The sequence below is a fragment of the Aquarana catesbeiana genome, linkage group LG13 (assembly GCF_042186555.1).
Source record: "Aquarana catesbeiana isolate 2022-GZ linkage group LG13, ASM4218655v1, whole genome shotgun sequence".
Taxonomy (NCBI): domain Eukaryota; kingdom Metazoa; phylum Chordata; class Amphibia; order Anura; family Ranidae; genus Aquarana; species Aquarana catesbeiana.
The window spans coordinates 18,841,214-18,866,733 of NC_133336.1; the positions used below are offsets into that span (position 1 = coordinate 18,841,214).

A 25,520-nucleotide genomic window follows, 5' to 3' on the forward strand; every position below is an offset into this window, starting at 1 on the left:
CAATCATCCAGCAATCCATCTATCAATCATTATCCATCAATCATCATCATCTATAAATCCATCATCAGCCATACATTCATTATCATCTATTCAATCATCCATTATCATCCATCTTCAACCATCATCATCACCCATCAATCCATCTATCACTTATGTATCCAGGGCTGCTGTTAGAAATCATGAAGCCCCCATACAGCCTTCCTGACGGGCGCCCCAACCCTGCCTTCAATTCCCCTGAGGTGCAGCAGAACAGCAGCACTGAATTTATCCGCCTACTCCCCAAAAATGAAAAAAGTCCCCCCCCTCTGCTCCCACCTCCTGGGCCCCCTCTGTTGACGTGATGGGGTCCAGGGGAAATGCGATTTAAGCCCTGGTAAGCACGTAGAAGTGGGGGTGTGGTCTAGTAAAATCAATTTATTCATTTAGGCAGAAATGAAAAATAAAGCTGTCCTGGACCCCCTGTTTAACAGATGAGGCCTTGGCCCAGTACAACAGGACCAGTTGTACTGCCTTATCAGCGGCCCTTCATCGATCCATCAAACGTCATCCACCCATCTTGAAATTATCATCTATGAATCCATCAAACATCATCCACCAGTCTTGACCCATCCATTTTCACCTATTCACCCTCCAATCTTTGCCCATGCACCAATCTTCACCAGTTTGGGAAGTCAGGAAGGAATCCCCCCCCCCCCCCCCCCTCCCTTCTTAAAAACAAGGCTGGTCACAGTAATCCTTTGGGTTTCACGTGGACTTCCAGTAAACCAACTATTGCACTTTGTCGTTCATAAATTTGTAGTCTGTTCACTTACAGATTGCCAGTGGATCTAAAATTCACATAATGGGTTTACCTGAACCAAGGTTGGAAAGTGTTTCAAGGTCCTTCAAGGTTTGGGCTCTGGATATGATGTATGGAAGCCGCAGTGGAGACTGCAAAATATCTCTGAAAAAAGGAGAAACCCCGAGAATTAGATTCACCAGTTGCACGTTCGCTCAGTTACGTCATGAATTAGGTAGAAATAGTCTACAAAAAAAAAAAAAAAAAAAAAGCCTTCTGCAAAAGTTCATACAATTAAAACAGGAAGTGTCACAACGTGGCAAAGAAACATCAAAACCACAAGATTTCTGCAGAAAAAAGTAGAAGTCACAGATCTCGCTATGGCCTAGCACAGGTAGATGTGACCCGAGTGTCTCTCCAAGAAGAAAGGAAGATTAGCTCCAGGTAACGCTCCCAAGGACCCAGCCACTTGACAGTCCTTTATTTTAGGGGTTTCCTCCTCAAAAACTTTCATTAAAAGAATAAATCAAAGAGTATTACCCTCCTAGGGGTCTTCAACATCTCTCTTCCATGTAGACATGTGCACTGCCAAAAAAATTAGTTTTCGTTTCATTTGTTTGTTTTTTTTTGTTTTTTGTTTCTCAGTTCGTAAATTCAAAAATCCATAAATTCAAAAAATTGAAAATCAGAAGGAACGAAAATTCAAAATAACTAATAACTATTAAAATTATAGGTATTGGAATTTCCTTTCAAATTTGGCTGTTAGTGAACGTAACAAATATGAATTTATCCGAAGTTCCGAATTATCCGAAATAACAAATGCCGCATCTAAACAAATGGAGCGGATTAATAAAAAGTTTTTATTAAGAATAATATTAATACTAATAATAATAATAATAATAATAATAATAATAAATAATATTAATAATGTGTTAAGTTCCATTTTTTTAGATATGGCATTCGTTATTTCAGCTATTAGGTAGTCATTTCAGATTTTCGAATTTGTAAATATTAGAATTTACGAATATTCAGAAAAATTCGTTAAAAAAAAATGGTTCTCGTTAATTCGGATGTTTTCGAATTAACAAATTGGTCGAAATTCCTTAAACGAATTCGGAAGGAAACGAATTGCACATGTCTACTTTCTTGTCAACACCGGGAGGTTGATTTACTAAAGAGAAATATATTGTGCACTGCAAGTGCATTTGTTCTAGAACTGAGGGGAAGCTCTGCTGATTTCTATCATCCAAATCATGTGCAAGCAAAAAACGCTGTTTATTTTCCTTGCATGTGATTGGAGTATTCTTTGCAAAGTTACCCCATTTACTAAGCTCTGGAGCAACTCCACTTGCAGTGCACAGTATATTTGCCTTTAGTAAATCAACCCCAAAAGGTTTAACTTCAGTCCATTGGCCATTTTCTTCTGCTTGGACTCCTTAGGCTCTCATCACGCCCTTTTGTAGCTCCCTTGCACCCACAAGGACTTCTTGGGGAGGATGGAGCCCTGAACTATTGCAAACCCCCAACTTATAAGGGCTGCACACACCTGCCCATCCAGGGAAAAACCTAGACCCAGAATTGGAGAGGTCATCCCTCCCAAGTCTCTACAAAGCCTTCAGGGCCCATACCAGGACTTACTACTGTCGAAGGACACTGAAAAAACTGTCATTTGTACCAAAAAAAAAAAAAAAAAAATAATGCATCCTGGAGTCCCTCAACCTGTATAGATGAGAACCCTGGGTGCCACTTAACCTTTCACATGCCACGATAGGGTTTCGTACTCTCCCAGCACATTTACTTAGCTGTGACAGCTCTTATATAGGCAAGTGCGGGGCCACCCAGTGACCCAACTTAGTGATCTGGTTATGTCAGCGGGTGGCCCTGCCCTTGCCTATATAAGAGCTGTCACAGCGAAAAGACCGCAGTTGGCGGGAGTCCCCCCACGGAGGCGAAGTATTTTCTATTTTTTTTGGGTCCATCGGGCGGCATGATTGACGATAAATGTACATCGCGGGACACTGTTTCTTCTTTAATAAAGGACTTGTCAAAAACGCTTGTGGTTTTTACTTGACACTTTTTTGGGGGGAATTGGAAGGGGTATATTGTACTCGATACTCATTCACATAAGGGAGTTGAGGGATCTGTACCCACAGACCCCCACAACCAATGACCAGGGTTGTGGGGACAAGGCCCTTGTCCCCATCAAAGCTTTGGGGGGGGGACCCCAAAAACACTGCCACATGTTGAGGGCATGTGGCCTGGTATGGTTCAGGAGGGGGTGCTCACTCACGCCAATTTTTTTTTTTTTTTACATTTTGGCGTGTAGTTCCTCTTAAAATCCATACCGGACCTGAAGGGCCTAGTATGGGCTGGGGAGGGGGGGCACCCACTCCGATTTTTTTCCTTGATTTTCATCCATATTGCCGGCAGCTGGCAATACATTATAGCCACGAGCAGTTTTAAATGACATTTTTTTCCTTTAGAAATTTCATTTTGCTGCGGCACTGTAAAACATCACACAGATGCGCTGAAAGAGATGGTTTATAGTTAATAAAAAAATTTCTTGTTTTAGGTTATTACTCCTTTAAATATATTGTTGCTCTGAAGTTAGAAGTAAGAGAGATGTTTCTATAGAGAAGAAGATGGAAGTCTTGGTTTAGTTTTGTCCTAACCACAAATCTAATGCCTGGATCAAAGTGATGTGGTAGCCAGATTGCTATAAAAACGGTCTGAACATTGACAGGTGAGAAATGCTATGAATAACTGTATGTAAATGGGGGAAGGAATAGTTCATTTTTAATTGTTTCACTTTAACAGCTTCCCGCCCACCATATGACGTCGTCCGGTTCTAGCGGGGATATCTGAATGATGGGTGCAGCTACAGACATCATTTAGATATCCTATTTTTTCAGCCAGCGATTCCCTACACCATAAGAGCGATCATAGTGGCTGTTAAGCTGTTCGATCATTCTTACAGGCGGCGAGAGGGGACGCCTCCCCGTCCCGCCGGTGCTTCTACCGACTCACCCCTGCCATCGGTGGGTTGGAGAAGGGAACCGCTAGTGCCGGATGCTGACGATGGAGGAGGTTTCCAGCAGACCAGATGGTCCCCGGAGTCTCTATGAACGTTTAGAGGCATGATGTTATGACGTCACGCCCGGCATTCGAAAAAAAATGGCGCCGCCTCGGCTATGAAGCCGAGATTTTTTTTTTGTTTGTTCATTTCAGGTTTCCCAGCCTAGAAGAGAGATGTGGGGACTTATTGACCCCCCCTCCCCCCATCTCTCACTGTAAAAGAGGACCTGTCATGCTAATTCCTATTACAAGGGATGTTTACATTCCTAGGAATAAAAGTGATTAAAAAAAAAAAAAAGTTAAGAAAGTGTCAAACTAAAAAAAATAATTAAAAAAAAGCGCCTATGTCCCCGCGTGCTCACACTCAGAAGCAAACGCATACGCAAGTCGCGCCCACATATGTAAGTGGTGTTCAATCCACCCATGTGAGGTATTGCCGCAAACGTTAGAGCAATAATTCTAGCCCTAGACCTCCTCTGTAACTCAAAAACTTGTAACCTTATCTAACGTATTAATAACGCAATTTTTAATAATTGAATTCATTTGTTTTATTCAGGTTTATTTTGGTAATTATAAATTATTTTTATTATTATTAATTATTATTACTATTAATTACTACTATTATTATTATGGATTTATATAGCACCAACAGTTTGTGCATGGCACATTTAAAGCCCCCTCTTTTCTAACATATATATATACACTACATAAATGAAATGTTGCATCTGCAGAAATTATATCCATGCCGCCTACCAATAAACAATATCCATTAATTAAAAGGTTGTAAAGTCTAACCCTTTTGGTAGTGTAAAGATGTATAAAAAAAAAATAGATAAAATTAAAAAAAAAAAAAAAAAAAGAAAGAAAAAAATTTTACTATGCAACCATTCATCAGATAAACATACTGATTTGATCCATTTTATATAAATTAATAACATTCAACCTGGAGAGAACATAGGTTGGTAACTCGTTTCTGCCCCATTTGCACAGAATGAATGTATAGGATGCATAGTCCTGCAGATGGTTTAGAAATACGACCATATACTGTATTATTATTTGTCCAATGCAGCTTTCGCTTCCCGTTTAGTAGTGCTGCACAGTGATTCGCACTTTACTGCTCTCGTCTCAGAGCTAATCTACCAGGTGGGTCAGAGTAGTTGAAAAACAAGGAACTCCCTATATGGCTGAGATTTTATTTCAGCAGCTGTTGATTGCAGCAATATACAAATAACCAATAAAAAGGGAGAATCTACAGTTCTATATGTAATAAAATTGTGGAAACATGGTACAGCAAATAAGGAAGAACGAAGTCATAGAAAATCATCTAGCGTCACAACTCAATAGAAGGTTCTGTAGTCAGATACGAGTCCCCATGTGATCGGTCATAGGATAGTTGGTTGTGAACTACTTACCGGCTGACACAATAGAATCCTACAAGCTTAAATATATCTTCGAAGATGAGGAAGGAGCCCTCCAAATACATCACTGCGGGAAAAAGAAAGAAAAGAGAAAATGTATGCATTTAAGTAGTGTAAAAAAATTATACTTAAAAAAAGACACAGAATGGCAAATCAGAAGGTCCAACCACAAAGGGAAGAACGAAGTCATAGAAAATCATCTAGCGTCAATCAGAAGATTCAACCACCATAGACCATCGTGCAGCACAGTTGAGGCACAATTGTAAAATTGTACTGCCCAAGCATGCATGTTTATGGCCAGACACCTCAATTTTTCAGAGAAACCATCGAAACTAGAGTGAAAAATCCTTATCTGATGACAGATTGCCCCACAGAAAATGGGTCAGCTTGGGGGTGTCTGTACAGATGGAAGGTGCCTACAGTCTGAGTATGGTCTCTTGCCTTGGTCAGACTGATCAACCTGGGCCGGGGTGGGGGTAATCTGTACAGTGGGGGGGTAATCTGTAGAGTCTGAAGTTGCCTACAGACCTAAGATGGTCCCCTGGTCTGATCAGAGATTGCTTAGCATGGGGGCGGGGGGGGGGGCTTGAACGAGTGTCTGACAGGTTAGCGGTGCCTACAGACCTAGGATGGTCCCCTCCTGGTCTGACCAGAGATTGGTCAGCCTGAGGGAGGTGGGGGTATCTGTAAAGGATAAAAGTCGGCCTACAGACCTAAGATGGTCCCCTGGTCAGATCAGAGATTGTTTAGGCTTGGGGGGGGGTGATGTAGTTTGAACGAGTGTCTGTACAGGTTGGCGGTGCCTACAGACCTAGGATTGTCCCCTCCTGGTCTGATCAGAGATTGGTCAGCTGGAGGGGGGGTGGTATTTGTACAAGACAGGGGCTTGCTACAGAGCTAGGATTGTCTCCTAGTCTGATCAGAGATTGGTCAGCCTGGAAGGGCATGCCTGTTGTATAGGTGGGAGGTGCCTACAGACCTAGAATGCTCCCCTGGTCTAATCAGAGGAAGGTCAGCCTGGGGGTTCCTGTACAGGCTGGAGGTGCCTACATGCCTATGATGGTCCCCTGGTCTCATCAGAGGTTGGTCAGCCTGGGAGTGTCTGTACAGGTAGAAGGTGAATACATACCTAGGATGGTCCCCTGGTCTGACAGTCTTTACAATCTCTACAAAGTTAGGGATATCCCATCATAGACCGTTGTCATTGAACAAGTGTGCCCGTTGGAAGACTTCAAAAACAGTCTTCATGGTAACTCAAAGTTTAAAATTTTCCGTCATCCCATGGACTTATGCCCTGTACACATGAGCGGACTTTTCGACCGGACTCGTCCGACGGACCGAATCCGGCGGACAATTCAACCGTGTGTGGGCTTCATTGGACCTTCAGCGGACTGTTTCTGTCAAAAATCTGACGGACTTTAGATTTGGAACATGTTTCAAATCTTTACGTCGGAACTCCGCCGGACCCAGTTCCTATCGAAAAGTCCGCTCGTCTGTATGCTAGTCCGATGGACGATAACCGACGCTAGGGCAACTATTGGCTATGAACTTCCTTATTTTAGTCCAGTCGTACGTCATCACGTACGAATCCATCGGACTTTGGTGTGATCTGATCATGTGTAGGCAAGTCCGTTCGGTCAAAAGTCCATCGAAAGTCCGTCAGAAAGACAAGGCAAGGCATTAGACTCTTTTTGTGAAATGTCCAGTACTGAGCATGGCTGTCTGTTTTATGGAAGCAGCCTCAAAGTCATTCAGCTAAAAAAAAAAAAAAAAAAAAAAAAAAAAAAAAAGGGGAAGAAGAAACCCCAAAGTGGAGGGCCTGAGGTAAATGATTTTCCAATCAATTATTCTGGACTCCAGGAAGAAATCCAAACACAAATTTGGAGACTCAGAAAATTCACCTTAAAATCGGGGATTGTATGTTATATCCTTCAGGAAAGCCTGGATTAACTCACTTCACGCTGAATTACCTGCCAGTCCTTTCCTGAAGGACATAAAACAAGCCCTGATGAAGGGAAATTGGTGAACCCTCAAAATGCGTTGAATTTCTGATCTTATTGATGCACTTAGACCATGTGAGTGCACTGGGACCCATTGTTATCTGACTGGGTAAGGAATAGAATTTATCTTGACTGCTACTGGCAAAAAAATGCAGCCTGAGACGACTGTAGATATAGTTTGCTGAAGGTTGCAAGCCATGGTTTTAGACTAATGACGTTTTGCAATGATGTCCTGTCTGGAGCAGCTGGCAGACAACCACGGACCCGACAACAACAAAGTCGATGGAGAAACATCAGCCAGCGATTGTATTAGAACCTTCTGCTCCTCTACACTGAAAAACATCTAAATGGGTCAACAATGTAAGCTGTAGAGCAGTAGAGAGTCTGACATCTGCAGTTGGAGGGGCGGTCAGATTTGGGTATGAAGATTTAGCTACCTCTTGGTGTATATAGGAAACTTAGACTAGCCTATTCAGGTATGAAATGAGGAGGCAGCATGGATGGGTGACTACACATTTGGAGGGCCATCAGGAGACACTGTCACCTACCCATTCAGGTATGTAGTGAGGAGGTATACCTTTGGGTGGCCATCAGGAGGTGCTGTCATCTGTGTAGAAAGTGGAGGCCGCAGCATGGATGGGCAAGTATACCTTTAGAGGGCCATCAGAGGCGCTGTCACCTGTCATCCAGGTATAACGTGAGGAGGGAACATGGATGGGTAAATATACCTTGATGGGCCATCCAGAAGTGCTTTCATCGGTCATCCAGGTATAATGTGACGAGGGAGCGTGGGTGAGCAAGTCTAGCTTTGGGAGGCCATCAGGAGGTGCGGTCACCTGTCATCCAGGTATAATGTGAGGAGGCAGCATGAATGGTTGAGTATACCTTGATGGGCCAGCAGGAGGTGCTTCCAACTGTGATCCAGGTATAAAAGTGAAGAGGGAGCATAGATAAATCGAATATACAATGTATGGGCCATCAGGAGGTGCTTTCACATTTCCTACAAAATAGGCCAACTCACATTGTCTATTTAATATTTGGATTATCTTCTAAGAGTACCAGCCTGGCGCCCACCAACTGGTAAAGAATGCTCTGCGCCCCAGTAAAGCCAATAGAGTTTTTGCACCTTCCTCCCCCCAGTAGCTATAAATCCATAGCCCCTTCCGTTATACTAATTACAGATTTTGGGAGGGCTTTCCACACCACAATACTAGGACATTTTCATTCCTTTTTTTTTGGGAGGGGGGAATGGAAGACTATTAGTGTACTAGAATGAAAGGGAAAAAAAAAAAAAAAAAAAAAAAAAAGTTACCACTCGAAGAAGTCCAGGATATTTATAAATGACCTATAGATGGCATGTGGTTAACCAGATGTCACTTTGGACTCTCTGTATAGTGAAGCTATAAAACCCGAAAGGTTTTAACCTCTCACCACACCATCCAAGTTAAAAAAAAAAAAAAAAAAAATTTGCAAAGTTTGTTTTCTTATGAATAGAATATGTCAGTTGACCACGGGTGAATAAACTATTTACTGTACATACAACTGTATTTTATTTAGCAACAAAGAAAAAAAATCTGTCATTTTACAAGACAAAATGCAACACTGATGACACCAGATCCCGGCAGTTCGCTAGAAAACAGTCATTGCGCAAGTGATTTTCACTAGAGATCACCAGTTCCTCGTTAATGGACAGGAGTTTCCTAAATGAACACAATTTCCTGATATCTGCACGTACCTTTGTAGATCAAGTTGCAATACCACCAAAGGCTAGTTGGTGGTGCTCCAACCTGGGCGCAATCTAGAGGCTCGCTAGGCAGCGGAAAATAGTAAAAAAGGGACTGTTCCAATCTATATATTTATAGTAAAAGTGGAATTCAAGTTTACGTCACGCTGGTTTTTTTAATGCAATAAAGTGCCAGGACTACCACAATTTAAAGTAGAACCCTGGAAGTACATGGCCACTTATGCTGCACCCCTCTTTCCCTGAGCTATTTAGGTGCTACAGAAATCAAAACAAACTTAAAACCATAAAAAAAAAAAAAAAAAAGGGAAGAGGAAGCATTGAATGCTTCACTATTTCCACATTTTGTTATGTTACAGCCTTATTCCAAAATGAGTTAAATTCATTCTTTTACTCAAAAAGTCTTCAAACAATACTCCATAATGACAACATGAGAAGTAGTTGGTTTCAAAACTTTGTAATATATAAAAAAAAAAAAAAAAAAAAAAAATCTCATGTACACAAGCATCACAGCCTTTGCCATGACACTCAAAATTGAGCTCAGGTGCATCCTGTTTCCACTGATCATCCTTGAGATGTTTCTACAACTTGGAGTCCACCTGTGGTAGATTCAGTTGATTGGACATGATTTGGAAAGGCACACACCTGTCTATAGAAGGTCCCACAGTTAATAGTGCATGTCAGAGCACAAACCAAGCCACGAAGTCCAAGGAATTGTCTGTAAACCTCTGAGACAGGATGGTATGGAGGCACAGATCGGGGGAAGGGTACAGAAACATTTCTGCAGCATTGAAGGTCCCAGTGAGCACAGTGGCCTCCATCATCTGTAAACAGAAGAAGTTTGGAACCACCAGGACTCTTCCTAGAGCGGGCTGCCTGGCCAAATTAAGTGATCGGGGGAGAAGAGGCTTAGTCAGGGAGGTGACCGAGAACCCGATGGTCACTCTGACAAAGCTCCAACGTTTCTCTGTGGAGAGAGGAGAACCTTCCAGAAGAACAACCATCTCTGCAGCACTCCACCAATCAGACCTGTATTATAGAGCGGCCAGACAGAAGCCACTCCTCAGGAAAAAAGGCACATGACAGCCCACCTGGAGTTTGCCAAAAAGGCACCTGAAGGACTCTCAGACCATGAGAAACAAAATTCACTGGTCTGATGAAACAAAGATTGAACTCTTTGGACTGAATGGCAAGTGTTATGTCTGGAGGAAACCAGGCACTGCTCATCACCTGGCCAATACCATCCCTACAGTGAAGCATGGTGGTGGCAGCGTCATGCTGCGAGGATGTTTTTCAGCGGCCGGAACTGGGAGACTAGTCAGGATTGAGGAAAATATAAATGCAGCAATGTACAGAGACATCCTTTATGAAAACCTGCTCTGGAGCGCTCTGGACCTCAGACTGGGGAGAAGGTTCATCTTCCAACAGGACAACAACCCTAAGCATACAGCTAAGATAAAAAAAAAAAAAAAAGTGGTTACGGGGCAACTCTGAATGTCCTTGAATGGCCCAGCCAGAGCCCAGACTTGAACTCAATAGAACAGGTGCTAGAATGTTTGTTACAAAGCAATTTTTTTTATTCATTGCTACAAGCACGAACAAATGCATGATTTATAAAAGTTTACAAAATGATTTAAAAAAAAAAAAAAAAAAAGGAGTGAATGGTCTGAAGGAATGAATTAAGAGTTACATACAAATGATTAAATGGGGGCCCTAAGCTATTCAAAAATATATGTATTATAATAATAAGAATAATAAAAAGGCCGCATCTCCTTTTTTTTAAAAAAGGAAACTTTTTTTTTTTTTTTTTTTAGAATAATGCTAATGCTGGGACAAGTTTTTTCCAGCACCCAAGGCAAGGATGCTAAAGGAGCATGCTGATAGGAGGAAATAGCAGAGTGACAGAGATGGGCTCATCAGCTTGCTGCTTCTTCATTCACTGTCCAATCACAGGACGGGTGGAGGGGGGGGGGGGGGGGTTGGGACAAGACCTGTACGTGTCACTGAACTACAGCAGAGGAAAATCAAAGAGCAGGTCTCCTGATCTGTCAAATAGGGGGAAATGTCTTGCCTGTTTTTTTTGTTTTGTTTATTAAATTTTGTGTAGTATCCACTATAAAATACAAATAATCATATAGTGATTCCGCGCTACAGCAATATTGTGCAAAAGGTACTCAAATAAAATAACATAAACACTATGTAAATATTGTACAATAAATTAGAATACTAAAAGTGCAAAAGTAATAAGTCCATAAGTTGGTGAATCAATCTCGGGGCATTAGATTCAGTATGACGATCTCTTAATTACACATTCTTCCAATGAATGTCCAAAAAAGAATTATGCAAAGATAAGTTTGAAATAAATTGCACAGCAGGCAGGAAAGAAGTTTATAATCCCATAAATGGGCTCACAGAACCCTCACCTTCATATCTTGACTTGTCAGCATAAGATAATAAACAGGGATCTATTCCGTTATTCCAACTTCCACCACCAGGGGGGGTCCTCCGTTCTATTAAGTGTAAAATCTTGGTATCTTGAAGTGTCAGCATAAACCATATACAGGAATCTATTCCGCTGTTTTAACATCCACCACTAGGGGGTCCTGCATTCCACTAAGTGTGTAACCTGAATGGATACTCCACATCCACCTCATGTAATCTCGTACCCACAGACGGGGGGGGGGAATGGGTAAGGATAGGAGAGATAAAACTCCAAAGGTGTAGTATGTTAGCGATTAAATACATTTTATTTAAAAGGTAAAGCTGGACTCTCACATTAAAAATTAAAAAAACAGGCATAAACAGATAATATGGTGTCTGGACGCCGTTCTCACATTACTTCCGGTATACTTCAACCTCCGGCCACTCCCTACGCGTTACGTCATCACGTGACTTCATCAGGGAATCTCATGTACGCATAGGGAGTGGCCGGAGGTTGAAGTATACCGGAAGTAATGTGAAAACGGCGTCCAGACGCCATATTATTTGTTTATGCCTGTTTTTTAAATTTTGAATGTAAGAGTCCAGCTTTACCTTTTAACCACTTCAATACCGGGCACTTAGACACCTTCCTGCCCAGACCAATTTTCAGCTTTCAGCGCTGTCGCAGTTTGAATGACAATTGCGCGGTCATGCTACACTGTGCCCAAACTAAATTTTTATCATTTTGTTCCCACAAACAGAGCTTTCTTTTGGTGGTATTTGATCACCTCTGCGGTTTTTATTTTTTGCTAAACAAATAAAAAAAAGACCGAAAATTTTGAAAAAAAATAAAAGTTTTGCTTTTGTTTCTGTTAAAAAAAAATTGTAAATAAGTAAGTTTTCTCTTTCACTGATGGACACTGATAAGGCGGCACTGACAGGCACTGATACGGCGGCACCGATGAGGTGGCACCAATGAGCGGGCACTGACGATGGGCACTGAAATGCGGCACTGATGGGTGGCACTCATATGCAGCACTGATGGGCATTGATAGGCGGCACTGATGGGCAGTGATGGGTGGCACTGATGGGCACTGCTAGGCACTGATAGGGTGGCACTAATAGGCGGCACTGCTGGGCACTGATACGCGGCACTAAAATGAGGCACTGATGGGCATCCCTGGTGGCACTGGCAGTGGTAGGCATTGCAGTGGGCACTGACTGGCAGCTGCCTGGGCACAGAGTGACATTTCCCTGGAGGTCTAGGGGCATACCTGGTGGTCCAGTGTGGATCGCTGTCCTGGGCGGCATCCCTGGTGGTCCTGGGTAGAATCCGAGGGGGGGCTGTGCTGATAAACAATCAGCACAGACCCCCCCTGTCAGGAGAGCAGCCGATCGGCTCTCCTCTACTCGCGTCTGTCAGACGCGAGTGAGGAAAAGCCGATCACCGGCTCTTCCTATTTACATCGTGATCAGCCGTGATTGGACACGGCTGATCACGTGGTAAAGAGTCTCCGCCGGAGACTCTTTACCTAGATCGGTGTTGCAGGGTGTCAGACTGACACCCCGCAACAACGATCGCCGCGATGCGCGCCCCCGGGGGAGCGCAGCGGCTAGATATTCCTGATCACGTCATATGACGTCCGATCGGGAATATCAAACTACTTTGCCGCCATCATTCTGTAATAGGGCGGGCGGCAAGTGGTTAAATACAATTTATTTAATCGCCAACATACTACACCATTGGAGTTTTATCTCTCCTATCCTTACCCATCCCCCCCCCGTCTGTGGGTACGAGATTACATGAGGACGTGGATGTGGAGTATCCATTCAGGTTACACACTTAGTGGAATGCAGGACCCCCTAGTGGTGGATGTTAAAACAGCGGAATAGATTCCTGTATATGGTTTATGCTGACACTTCAAGATACCAAGGTTTTACACTTAATAGAACGGAGGACCCCCCTGGTGGTGGAAGTTGGAATAACGGAATAGATCCCCGTTTATTATCTTATACTGACAAGTCAAGATATGAAGGTGAGGGTTCTGTGAGCCCATTTATGGGATTATAAACTTCTTTCCTGCCTGCTGTGCAATTTATTTCAAACTTATCTTTGCATAATTCTTTTTTGGACATTCATTGGAAGAATGTGTAATTAAGAGATCGTCATACTGAATCTAATGCCCCAAGATTGATTCACCAACTTATGGACTTATCACTTTTGCACTTTTAGTATTCTAATTTATTGTACAATATTTACATAGTGTTTATTTATGTTATTTTATTTATTGAGTACCTTTTGCACAATATTGCTGTAGCGCGGAATCACTACATGATTATTTGTATTTTTGAGTGGATTGTGAACACTGGAAGATTCTGCTGCAGACAGTTTCCTCATCTATTTGATTGCACGGAACACACTTTGGTATTTATTTAGTAATTTTTATTTAGTAATCTTTACAGCTTTATAAGAGATTACTTTGAACACAATCTAGTAGCGCGAAGGCCTTCTATAATTTACAAATCCACTATAAAATTATATAAAAAAACACCGTGTAATTTACATCGCCCCTTCTATTTCTGTATGTGTATGATGGCACTGTAATGATTTCAATAATCGATATAAAGCTGTCACATGACCCAGCTCTCCCCCAGTCTGTCTGCAGGGAAAACATAAGCAGGAGGATCTTCTAGTCCTCTGCTGCTGGTCACATGTTCCAAAGGCTTTTTAATACAGAGTAAAAACAAATTACTAACAATAAACGGTTTAAAATTGTCATACAAATATATATATTTGAAATTAAATCTTTATAATTCTTTTGTGTGGGTGGTTTTCTGCCAGTCGCAGGCTGTGTCACATCCCTCTAGCCTGTGTCTTAGAATAAGAGGGAGGTGAAGCTTCCATCAATCTACATGTAATGTCCCGCCCCCATTGTGTTTAACTGGTTAGTGGGAATGGAGGGAGGAAGGGAGGGAGGGACGGAGTGGACTGTCATTTACCACTGTGTATACGCCCACACGTGTGACTCCATAGTCACATGGGCTGCTCAGATGTGATAGTGAGGAAATGCTCAGCATAGAAACTCACTGAATAGTGAGCATGTGCAGAGTTGCCACCACAGCTGCAAAATCCCTAGCTGAATTGGAATTTTTTTTTTTTTTTTCGGCATGCAATCCTATGCAGGATGTGAGCGCAGCCTACATTATAATCCCACAATGCATTGCACCTTCTTGTTGGCTTTTTTTTGCACACACGTCAGTACAATAGAAGAAACTGGAGGTCACCTACTTGTTTTCTCTTCCCGGATGTTGTAACGAAGGACATCGGCGGGGTCCTTGTGATCGGAGAAGCGGACCCAGAGGACCATACACTTGGCTTCCACATCGCGGGTGACTAGGAAGACCTGAAAGACATGGATTGTGTTTACCAGACCTTTTCTGTCATTTGTTGTTTACATGTAAAAAATCCATATTTTTTTGCTAGAAAATTACTTTGAACCCTCATAAATCATTTTTTTTTCATATAGCAGAGACTCTAGAGAATAAAATGGCGGTCGTTGCAATTTTTTTATGTCGCCCGTTTTCTGCGCAGCGGATCGTATTTCAAACACTATTTAAAAAAAAAATAAAAAATTATATACACTTTAATGAATTGAAACAAACCAAAAAAACTTAAATACATATGTGGAGCAGGGGTTTGCTACCATAGCTATCATGCTAAGTAATGTATGGTTTCTTAAGCAAGGGTTTGGCTCCCTCTAGTGACCGCTAAAACGTTGTCAGGACCTTTTCTTTAATTAAAAGTGCAAACAGTTATGCATTGTGGGATGTGTAGTGTGATGAGGAAGGGACTCATGTTGTTAACTTAGTTTGGGAACTACTGGACCCACAATGCCAAGTCACAGAACAGCCTGCTGGGTAAAGAGATAAAAGGAACAGCGCGGCCATCTTTCGGCCTCTTGGGATGCCATCCAACAACCAGCAGGGAGATCTGTGTGAGTGGGAACAAAAGACTGCAGCCCACACTGCGTGGAGCAGGATCGCCAGCCTCTGAGGGACTTCAGAGTACAGCCCTGCCAGCTTAGCAAGCGGATCGGTGTGTAGCGTCAGGACATCTGAAGTTTCCTGCATCTCAGCCATCCGGAGGAGCGGCACAGCGTGGCAGCGCCATCTTTCATCAGACTGAGACATCAGGAGCAGAGTCTGGACGGAGCCTCACAGCCTCTGGGTCTATTGTGGTGAGAGGGCACCTGCCCATTTCAGTAAAGTACACTAATTGAGATGAGTCATTTACAGACTGCTGGTGAGACTTGTAGTTCCACAGAAGTGATCCTACCTATTCACAGGCCGCACACAGCTGAACTTTAGGGTCTGTCATTCCCTGTGCTATAAAGTCAATACTGTATTACACTCGCAGATAAGGAGGGAGTGTTACAAGTGCTCTATTTCTTCAGTTAAACAGTTATCAGCGCATCGTTTATTCAACAGTTGCTTTCTCTGTTTCCCTGTTGGATTACAAATACTGCAGTATAATATCTGGCTAGCTGAAGACAAACTGCAAACTGAGGAACATTCATCACTGTATTCTTTTACACAACTCTGCTGCTCTGCATTGAAGAATTGCTCTGAACTGCAACCTAGGGGGAGCCCTTGAGTACAGGTTAAATGTTGCATTGCATCAGTGAATGTGAGCAATAGGGATGAGCTTCGTGTTCGAGTCGATCGTTCGTCGAATTGCGAACGATATGGGCCGTTCGCGCCAAATTCGTGTGGCGCGTCACGGCCCATAATTCACTGCGGCATTGCAGTGCATTGCTGGCTGATGATTGGCCAAGCATGCACTATGACCCGCATGCTTGGCCAATCACAGCGCCGCCTGAACAGAGAGCCGTAATTGGCCAAAGCAAAGGAGGCTTTGGCCAATTATGGCTCAGGGGATTTAGTCCACGCCCCACACTATATAAGGCCGCCTACACGGCGGCCCTGTGGAGAGAGAGAGAGAGAGAGAGAGAGAGAGAGAGAGAGAGAGAGAGAGAGAGAGAGAGAGAGAGAGAGAGAGAGAGAGAGAGAGAGAGAGAGAGAGAGAGAGAGAGAGAGAGAGAGAGAGAGAGAGAGAGAGAGAGAGAGAGAGAGATTAGGCAGAACAGTCAGTTTAGCTCCACTTACAGTGTATATATATGCATCCCAGGTGTTGCATACTATAACATATATATCTGTATTCAGTTTAGCTAGATCCGTTCCTGTTATCTTGCTACTGACAGGCAGGCTTGTCTTGTTACAGTATTTACAGCTACCTGAAGAAAATTGCTGGTGTTCTTTTGATCCTATTAGTACCACAGTCAGGCAGCTAGACTATTTACAGTTAGTGCAGTGCGTCCTGCTCACAGTGTTCAGCTAAACCTACAAGTTAGTAGGGTGCGTCCTGCTCACAGTGTTCAGCTAAACCTACAAGTTAGTGGGGTGCGTCCTGCTCAGTGTTCAGCTAAACCTACAAGTTAGTGGGGTGCGTCCTGCTCAGTGTTCAGCTAAACCTACAAGTTAGTGGGGTGCGTCCTGCTCACAGTGTTCAGCTAGATCCGTTCCTGTTATCTTCTTACTGACAGGCAGGCTTGTTACAGTATTTACAGCTACCTGAATAAAATTGCTGGTGTTCTTTTGATCCTATTAGTACCACAGTCAGGCAACTAGACTATTCACAGTTAGTGCAGTGCGTCCTGCTCACAGTGTTCAGCTAAACCTACAAGTTGGTGTAGTGAGACCTCTGCACAGTGTTCATCTAAAGCTACAAGTTTGAGCAGGATGCACTGCACTCAGTGTTCAGCTAAAACTACAAGTTAGTGCTGTGCGTCCTGCTCACAGTGTTCAGCTAAACCTACAAGTTAGTTTTTTGCGAGCTCTGCACAGTGTTCAGCTAAAGCTACCTGTAGAAGGTTGGTGGTGTTCTCATACTACAGGCAGGCAGTTGATTTTGCTAGCTGCAGTATCAGTACATGGCCTCTTCCTGTGCTCCGTAGCCGTTCAAGGGGCTATGCAAGTACGCAGGCCAAAAGATGCCATGCGGTGCTTGAGCTGGTGTGCTTGGGGGACAGGAGCCACACTGGGGCAGAGGTTCTGTCAGCTCTGCAGGGGCAGGTTCAGAGGTGGTTGACGCCACGCCAACTTAAGGCAGGAATGGTGGTTTGCGACAATGGCACCAACCTCCTCTCTGCCCTCCGACAGGGACAAATGACCCATGTGCCCTGTTTGGCTCACGTCCTTAACTTGGTGGTGCAGCGGTTCTTGGGCAGGTACCCGGGCTTACAGGATGTCCTGAGGCAGGCCAGTGCTCGGCTGACGGACCTCCAAAAGGAGTTTAACCTGCCCAAGAACTGCCTAATCTGTGACATGCCCACCAGGTGGAACTCAACGTTGGCCATGCTGCAGCGGCTGCACACGCAGCACAGGGCCATCAATGAGTACCTGTGCGACTATGGCACCAGGACAGGGTCAGGGGAGCTTGTTTTTTTTTCCCCCACGCCAGTGGGCCATGATCAGGGATGCATGCACTGTCCTGTCACCATTTGAGGAGGCCATGAGGATGGTGAGCAGTGACAGTGCATGCATCAGTGACACTGTCCCCCTTGTCCACCTGTTGGAGCACACGCTGCGTGGAATAATGGACAGGGCACTTGAGGCAGAACAGAGGCAGGAAGAGGAGGACTTCCTTAGCTCTCAAGGCCCCCTTTATCCAGACAGTGTTCCTGCGTGCCCGCCGATCACACAGGAAGAGGACGAGGAGGAGGACGAGGACGAGGATTGTGTCAGTATGGAGGTGGAGCCTGGCACTCAGCATCAGCAGCAGTCTTTAAGGGATCAGTCCCAAGAAACACATGGACTTGTACGTGGCTGGGAGGAGGTGGCTGCGGACCATGTCGTCCTTAGTGACCCAGAGGACTCCGGACCGAATGCCTCAGCAAACCTACGCTGCATGGCCTCCCTGATCCTGCAAAGCCTGCATAAGGATCCTCGTATTCGTGGTATCAAGGAGAAGGCCAATACTGGCTGGCAACCCTCCTTGATCCACGTTACAAGGGTAAGGTTGCGGACCTTATTTTGCCATCGCAGAGGGAGCAGAGGATGAAACATCTTCGGGAGGCCTTGCAGAAAGGTCTGGGCAAAGTGGTCCCAGAGACTGGGAGGTTACAAACTCCTGTTTCTGGACAACGTGTTGCTGAGGCTTCGGTCAGTCAAAGAAGGAGCGGTGGAGAAGGTGGCCGTCTGACCGATGCGTTCAGACAATTTTTTGGTCCGCAGCCCCAAAGTATGATCGGTTCCAGCAACCATCGCCAGCATCTGTTTTACATGGTGCAGGAATACTTAGGGGCAAGATCAGACTTGGACACCTTTCCCACCGAAAATCCTCTGGGTTACTGGGTCTTGAGGATGGATCACTGGCCAGAGCTTGCACAGTATGCAATTGAGCTACTGGCCTGTCCTGCAGGCCAGCGTTCTTTCGGAACGCACATTCAGTGCTGCTGGAGGCGTGGTAACCGATCACAGGGTGCGTCTGTCCACCGACTCGGTCGATCGACTGACCTTCATAAAAATTAATCAGTCTTGGATCACCACCAGCTATCAAGCACCTGATGCTGATGTAACTGAATAATTTTTTTTGAAATCTCAGATCCCTTCAAAGACTGCCTATGCTGATGCTGAGTGACTATCCCTGAGTAATTATCCTCTTCCTCCTCAATCATCACGCTGATAGCTTGTAAGAACATTTTTGGTTCTGGGTTCTAAGGTACAATTTTTCTGCCCCTGTCTAACAGGGGTGTGTAATTACAATTTTTGATGCAATACTTTGTAGCAGGGCTCATTCCTGCGTTCCAACTAGAGTGTCTGTGAGGGGTTGCAGTGTTGTGGCACCACCACCAAAGGCCCAATTTTTCTGCCCCTGTTCAACAGGGGCATGTAATTACAATTCTTGATCTAATATTTCACAGCAGGGCCCTGTGAGGGCTTACAGTGTTGTGGCCACAGCAACACCTAAGGCCCAAATTTCTGCTGAGTATATAGGGCAGGACCCTACTTTCAAACAACTAACTTACAAAGGACTCCTACTTGCAAACGGAAGGAGACAACAGGAAGTGAGATGAAATCTACTCCTAGGAAGGGAAATTCTCTCCTGTAAGAGTTAATATGGGAAAAAGATTTCTCCTTTCCACTGATGCTTTCCAATCCTTGTTCCACAAAAAAACCCACATTCTCAAAAAACATTTGTCATTGGGACAAAAAGTGAGGTGAAATCTTCTAAAGAGGAGGAAAGACAGCAAAACAAATGTCACAGGGGTGATAACCCTTCCCTATGTTTTCCAAAAAGCTTAAAAAAGATTTTTTGGCTGGAGCTAAACACGTTAAAAATGTACCCGTTCAAAATTACAAACAGATTCTACTTAACAACAAACCTACAGTCCCTGTCTTGTTTGCACCGCCTGTATACTGCTGTTCAGAGTATATAGGGCCTGGTGGCCCCACACCTTTCCTTATTTTAATTTGGGTGCGGGGTTCCCCTTAATATCCATACAAGACCCAAAGGGCCTGGTAATGGACTGGGGGGTACCCATGCCATTTGTCTCACTGATTTTCATCCATATTGCCATGACCCGACATTACATTAAACTCGCAAGCAGTTTTAAATGAGATTTTTTCCTTTAAAAATGACATTTGGTGCAGGGACTGTTCTAAACACGGGAAACACGCGTCACTTTACAGGCATACTATAGACACCCCCCAGGTACGATATTTAAAGGAATATTTCACTTTTTTTTTTTTTTTTTTTTACTTTAAGCATCATTAAAATCACTGCTCCCGAAAAAACGGCCGTTTTTAAAAGTTTTTTTTGCATTGATACATGTCCCCTGGGGTAGGACCCGGGTCCCCAAACCCCTTTTAGGACAATACCATGCAAATTAGCCTTTAAAATGAGCACTTTTGATTTCGAACGTTCGAGTCCCATAGACGTCAATGGGGTTCTAACGTTTGTGCAAACTTTCGGTCTGTTCGCAGGTTCTGGTGCGAACCGAACCGGGGGGTGTTCGGCTCATCCCTAGTGAGCAACATTATATTGTAATTTGGTGTGTGTATTGAGGCTTCAGTGGGAAGGTGTTTTAATATAGGTCTTGGATAATATTGAACATTTGTCCCACTGTGCACCTGTCTACATATATTCCCCTACGGTGATTATTGAATATACATTTTCATATCCGTATTATTGTTACCAACTGTCATTTATTGTTCATATTTGGTCTCATTGTTCCTTATGATTAATACCCACTTAAAGTGGAGTTCTACCCACTTTTACAACTCTTCAGCATCCCTCACTAAACTGTGCACTGTAAACGAATTGGATTCGGCAGGATGCAGAACCAAACATTCATTAGCAGCTCCTTCGGGGGTAGTGCTACACATACCCCATTTTTTTTTTCAATAATATAAAAGATGCTATGCAGAGTAAATAGATACCCAACATGTCACGTTTTAAAATTGCACACGCTCGTGGAATGGCACCAAACTACGATACTTAAAATTGTCCATAAACGACACTTTAACCTCCCTGGCGGTTTTCCCGAGTGTGGCTCGGGGTTAAAATTCAGGACCATTAGCGGTAACCCCGAGCCACACTCGGGATTACATCGCAGGATCCTGGTGTGGCTTTACTTACCTTGTCCCCAGGATCCTGCGATGTCCCCCCGCTGTGTCTGTGGGCTTCGTCCTCCTCCGAAGCCTCTCCGTGCCAGGCTCCGTTCCCTGCGAGCGGCGCGACGCACGGGGCGGAGCCTGGCGGCAAATTCAAAAAATTGTAAAAACATAACACATACAGTACTGTAATCTTACAGATTACAGAACTGTATGAAATTATTTCACATCCCTTTTGTCCCCAGTGCTTTGTCCTATGCCCTGCATGCAGTTTTATGTGATATATACTGTTCTTTCTGCCTGAAAACTGGAGATTGTCCATAGCAACCAAAAAGTGTCCCTTTACATTAAAAGTGGCTTTAGACCAGCTAGAAAACAGCGATAGTAAATTAGAACACTTGCAGAATTGAGCGATTGTGAATCGTGGGGAAATTTATTTTATTATTATTTTTTTATTTTTTTTTTAATTATTTTTTTTTATTTATTATATTATAATTTATGTTTTTGTGTTTCAAACTTTATCATACCTACTAGACTCTTGTTTGGACAGATTTAAGTGAGTTATTGTTAAGAATTACAGACCTACAATATAAAACGCCAAATTTCCATGCAAAATAATTGTACCGCTTTCAGCACCTAAAATTCGAAATAATCATACCGCCAGGGAGGTTAAACAGGTAACCTGTAGAAATTTTTAGAGTTACAGAGGAGGTCTAGCAGCAGATTTATTGCTCTCACTCAGACGTTCATGGCAATACCTCACATGTGTGGTGCAAACACAGTTTACACATGTGGGGGCGCTTACGCATGTGTTAATTACTGCACGCTATATATTCACACACATATATGTACTATGTGTATGTATGTGTACACATATACACACATGTACACATACATACACATAGTATCTCACAAAAGTGAGTACACCCCTCACATTTTTGTAAATCTTTTCTTCTAGCTTTTCATGTGACAACACTGAAGAAATGACACTTTGCTACAATGTAAAGTAGTGAGTGTACAGCTTGTATAACAGTGTAAATTTGCTGTCCCCTCAAAATAACTCAACACACAGCCATTAATGTCTAAACCGCTGGCAACAAAAGTCAGTACACCCCTAAGTGAAAATGTCCAAATTGGGCCCAATTATCCACCCCCCCCCCCCCCCCCAGTGTCATGTGACTCGTTGGTATTACAAGGTCCCAGGTGTGAATGGGGAGCAGGTGTGTTAAATTTGGTGTTATCGCTCTCACTCTCTCATACTGGTCACTGGAAGTTCAACATGGCACCTCATGGCAAAGAACTCTCTGAGGATCTGAAAAGGAAAAGAATTGCTGTGCTACATAAAGATGGCCTAGGCTATAAGAAGATTGCCAAGACCCTGAAACTGAGCTGCAGCACGGTGGCCAAGACCATACAGCGGTATAACAGGACAGGTTCCACTCAGAACAGGCCTCACCATGGTCCACCAAAGAAGTTGAGGTCACGTGCTCAGCGTCATATCCAGAGGTTGTCTTTGGGAAATAGACGTATGAGTGCTGCCAGCATTGCTGCAGAGGTTGAAGGGGTGGGGGGTCAGCCTGTCAGTGCTCAGACCATACACCACGCACTGCATCAAATTGGTCTGCATGGCTGTCATCTCAGAAGGAAGCCTCTTCTAAAGATGATGCACAAGAAAGTCCACAAACAGTTTGCTGAAGACAAGCAGACTAAGGACATGTATTACTGGAACCATGTCCTGTGGTCTGATGAGACCAAGATAAACGTATTTGGTTCAGATGGTGACAAGCGTGGGTGGCGGGAACCAGGTGAGAAGTACAAAGACAAGTGTGTCTTGTCTATAGTCAAGCATGGTGGTGGGAGTGTCATGGTCTGGGGCTGCAAGAGTGCTACCGGCACTGGGGAGCTACAGATCATTGAGGGAACCATGAATGCCAACATGTACTGTGACATACTGAAGCAGAGCATGATCCCCTGTCTTCGGAGACTGGGCTGCAGGGCAGTATTCCAACAGGATAACGACCCCAAACACACCTCCAAGATGACCACTGCCTTGCTAAGGAAGTTGAGGGTAAAGGTGATGGACTGGCCAAGCATGTCTCCAGACCTAAACCCTATTGATTATCTGTGGGACATCCTCATATGGAAGGTGAAGGAGCGCAAGCTCTCCAACATCCACCAGCTCCGTGATGTCGTCATGGAGGAGTGGAAGAGGACTCCAGTGGTAACCTGTGAAGCTCTGGTGAACTCCATGCCCAAGAGGGTTAAGGCAGTGCTGGAAAATAATGGTGGCCACACAAAATATTGACACTTGGGCCCAATTTGGACATTTTCACTAATGCCGCGTACACACGAGAGGACTTCTCCTGCGCCTGAACTCCGAAGGACTTTGACGGAGTTCCAACGAATCAGACTTGCCTACCCACAATCACACCAAAGTCCGATCATTTCGAACGTGATGACGTACGACCGGACTAGAATAAGGAAGTTCATAGCCAGTAGCCAATAGCTGCCCTAGCGTCAGTTTTTGTCCGTCGGACTAGCATACAGAGGAACGGATTTTTCGACCGGACTCGAGTCCGTCGGAAAGATTTGAAACATGTTCTAAATCTAAAGTCCGTCTGATTTTTCGACAGCAAAGGTCCGATGAAGCCCACACGCGATCGAATTGTCCGATGGATTCGTTCCGTCGGACCAGTTCGGTCGAAAAGTCCGGTCGTGTGTACGCGGCATTAGGGGTGTACTCACTTTTGTTTCCAGAGGTTTAGACATTAATGGCTGTGTGTTGAGTTATTTTGAGGGGACAGCAAATTTACACTGTTATACAAGCTGTACACTCACTACTTTACATTGTAGCAAAGTGTCATTTCTTCAGTGTTGTCACATGAAAAGATAGAAGAAAATATTTACACAAATGTGAGGGGTGTACCGACTTTTGTGAGATACAAGATCTATATGTAGCTATCTATACGGATCTATCCATCTATACCTCTTTTCTGTTAAGTGATTATATATTTTGTTACCTAACCATATAGCTGGTTATTCACATTTACCACTGTATATAAATAAGTATCTTTTTTATAAACTTTACATAATAACCAAGTTATACACTGTAGTAAGGTCCAGGGCCTCCTCTAATCTAATGAGAACCTTTAGAGCCAAGAACCACCGACATCCTTCTGTATATGGTGGGTTGCATGGCATAGTGGGTGTAGTAAAAAGGTGTAATAATTGGGCGCCAGACACTTCTTGAATGCAAAGAGATTTTATTTCTCTTAACAGAACTTTGGGAGCCCTTAGGTAGTTGCAATATTAATTGGCAGACTCCGAGACTTCTATAGGTAGACAGCCATGCAGAGAAAAGCACCCAGCCAGACACTACATCTGCATGAGTAGGAATGCTGTCTCCTATGGCAACAGTCTGGGTCCCTAGCTTGGCACTCAAGATACTTCTCAAGCGTCACCCCACTGGCCTGCTTAATCCCTGGCTTGACACACAAGGCTGCTCTACAAGTGTCACCTCCGCTGGTTGGGTCCCTGGCTTGATACCCACTGAAGTGTCCCGATTCTTCACCGTCCCCAGTTGGTGAGAATACTGCACCGGTACTTGCTTCAGCTATTCACGGTGGTCCCTGGTAATAGGGTGGATGGTCCCTTAGTGGCGACAGCTTCCCCTCTACCGCCAACCACGACAGGTTCTCCGGCCGGCAGAACCGTCACTTCTGGTTGGACTGCAAGCCGCAATCCCAACACTACGCTGCGTTCTTGCTTCTGGATAGGCCTTCAGACAGCCCAGCAGCCAGATGTCCCCAGGATAGGTCCAAAATCTGGCCAAGCAGCCCGGGCAATGCAACGTACGTCCACCCAGACAGCCGTCCAGGTGGAACAGAACATCGATCACCTGACTCCACCCAAATATATAGGTTCTCCCAGCAGTCCAAGGGATTTAAGAAAACATGTTGGCTGAGACGCCCCATATACCCATATCCTGACCTTGTATTGCCCTTCTCGTATCTAATACCACCAGGTACCCGGCCACCTAGTGGTAGAAGAGAGAAGTGCAGCAATTCCAGACTTGAGGATCAATTGAGTTCACCCCAACAATTAGGTAGCTATATCTGGCAGGTAAATTTAGGAGCAACCCTGACTAAACACCAGGGTGCTACAGCACCAAACTTTTTTTTTTTTTTTTTTTTTTTAAAAAGGAGGTTTTTATCCGATTAATCGAAACCATAAAATCAGCCAACTAATAGTTAGTTGCAGCCCTAGATTGGAAACCCCCTGGAAGAGGGACCACGTCTGCTCTGTATATAATAAATCTGCTGATATGTTGCCATCCATGGATTGCCCCCCCCCCCCCCACATCAAGATAATTTCATTTTTAATAAAGCTGGTTTTCATGACATTACTTTAAT

The 25,520-nt window shown here is 44.0% G+C and overlaps 1 protein-coding gene across 3 annotated transcripts in view; it reads right to left on the reverse strand.

Annotated features, from left to right (window-relative positions):
* Positions 1-25,520, reverse strand: part of RIN3 (Ras and Rab interactor 3) — a 126,704-nt gene that overhangs the window by 26,443 nt on the left and 74,741 nt on the right. For all 3 annotated transcript variants that reach the window (XM_073609833.1, XM_073609832.1, XM_073609831.1), the window contains exons 3-5: positions 14,723-14,837; positions 5,266-5,338; positions 852-943 (exon numbers count right to left, since the gene is read on the reverse strand). In XM_073609833.1, coding sequence (XP_073465934.1) covers positions 852-943; positions 5,266-5,338; positions 14,723-14,837 — 280 coding nt within the window. The remainder of the gene's footprint in view (positions 1-851; positions 944-5,265; positions 5,339-14,722; positions 14,838-25,520) is intronic.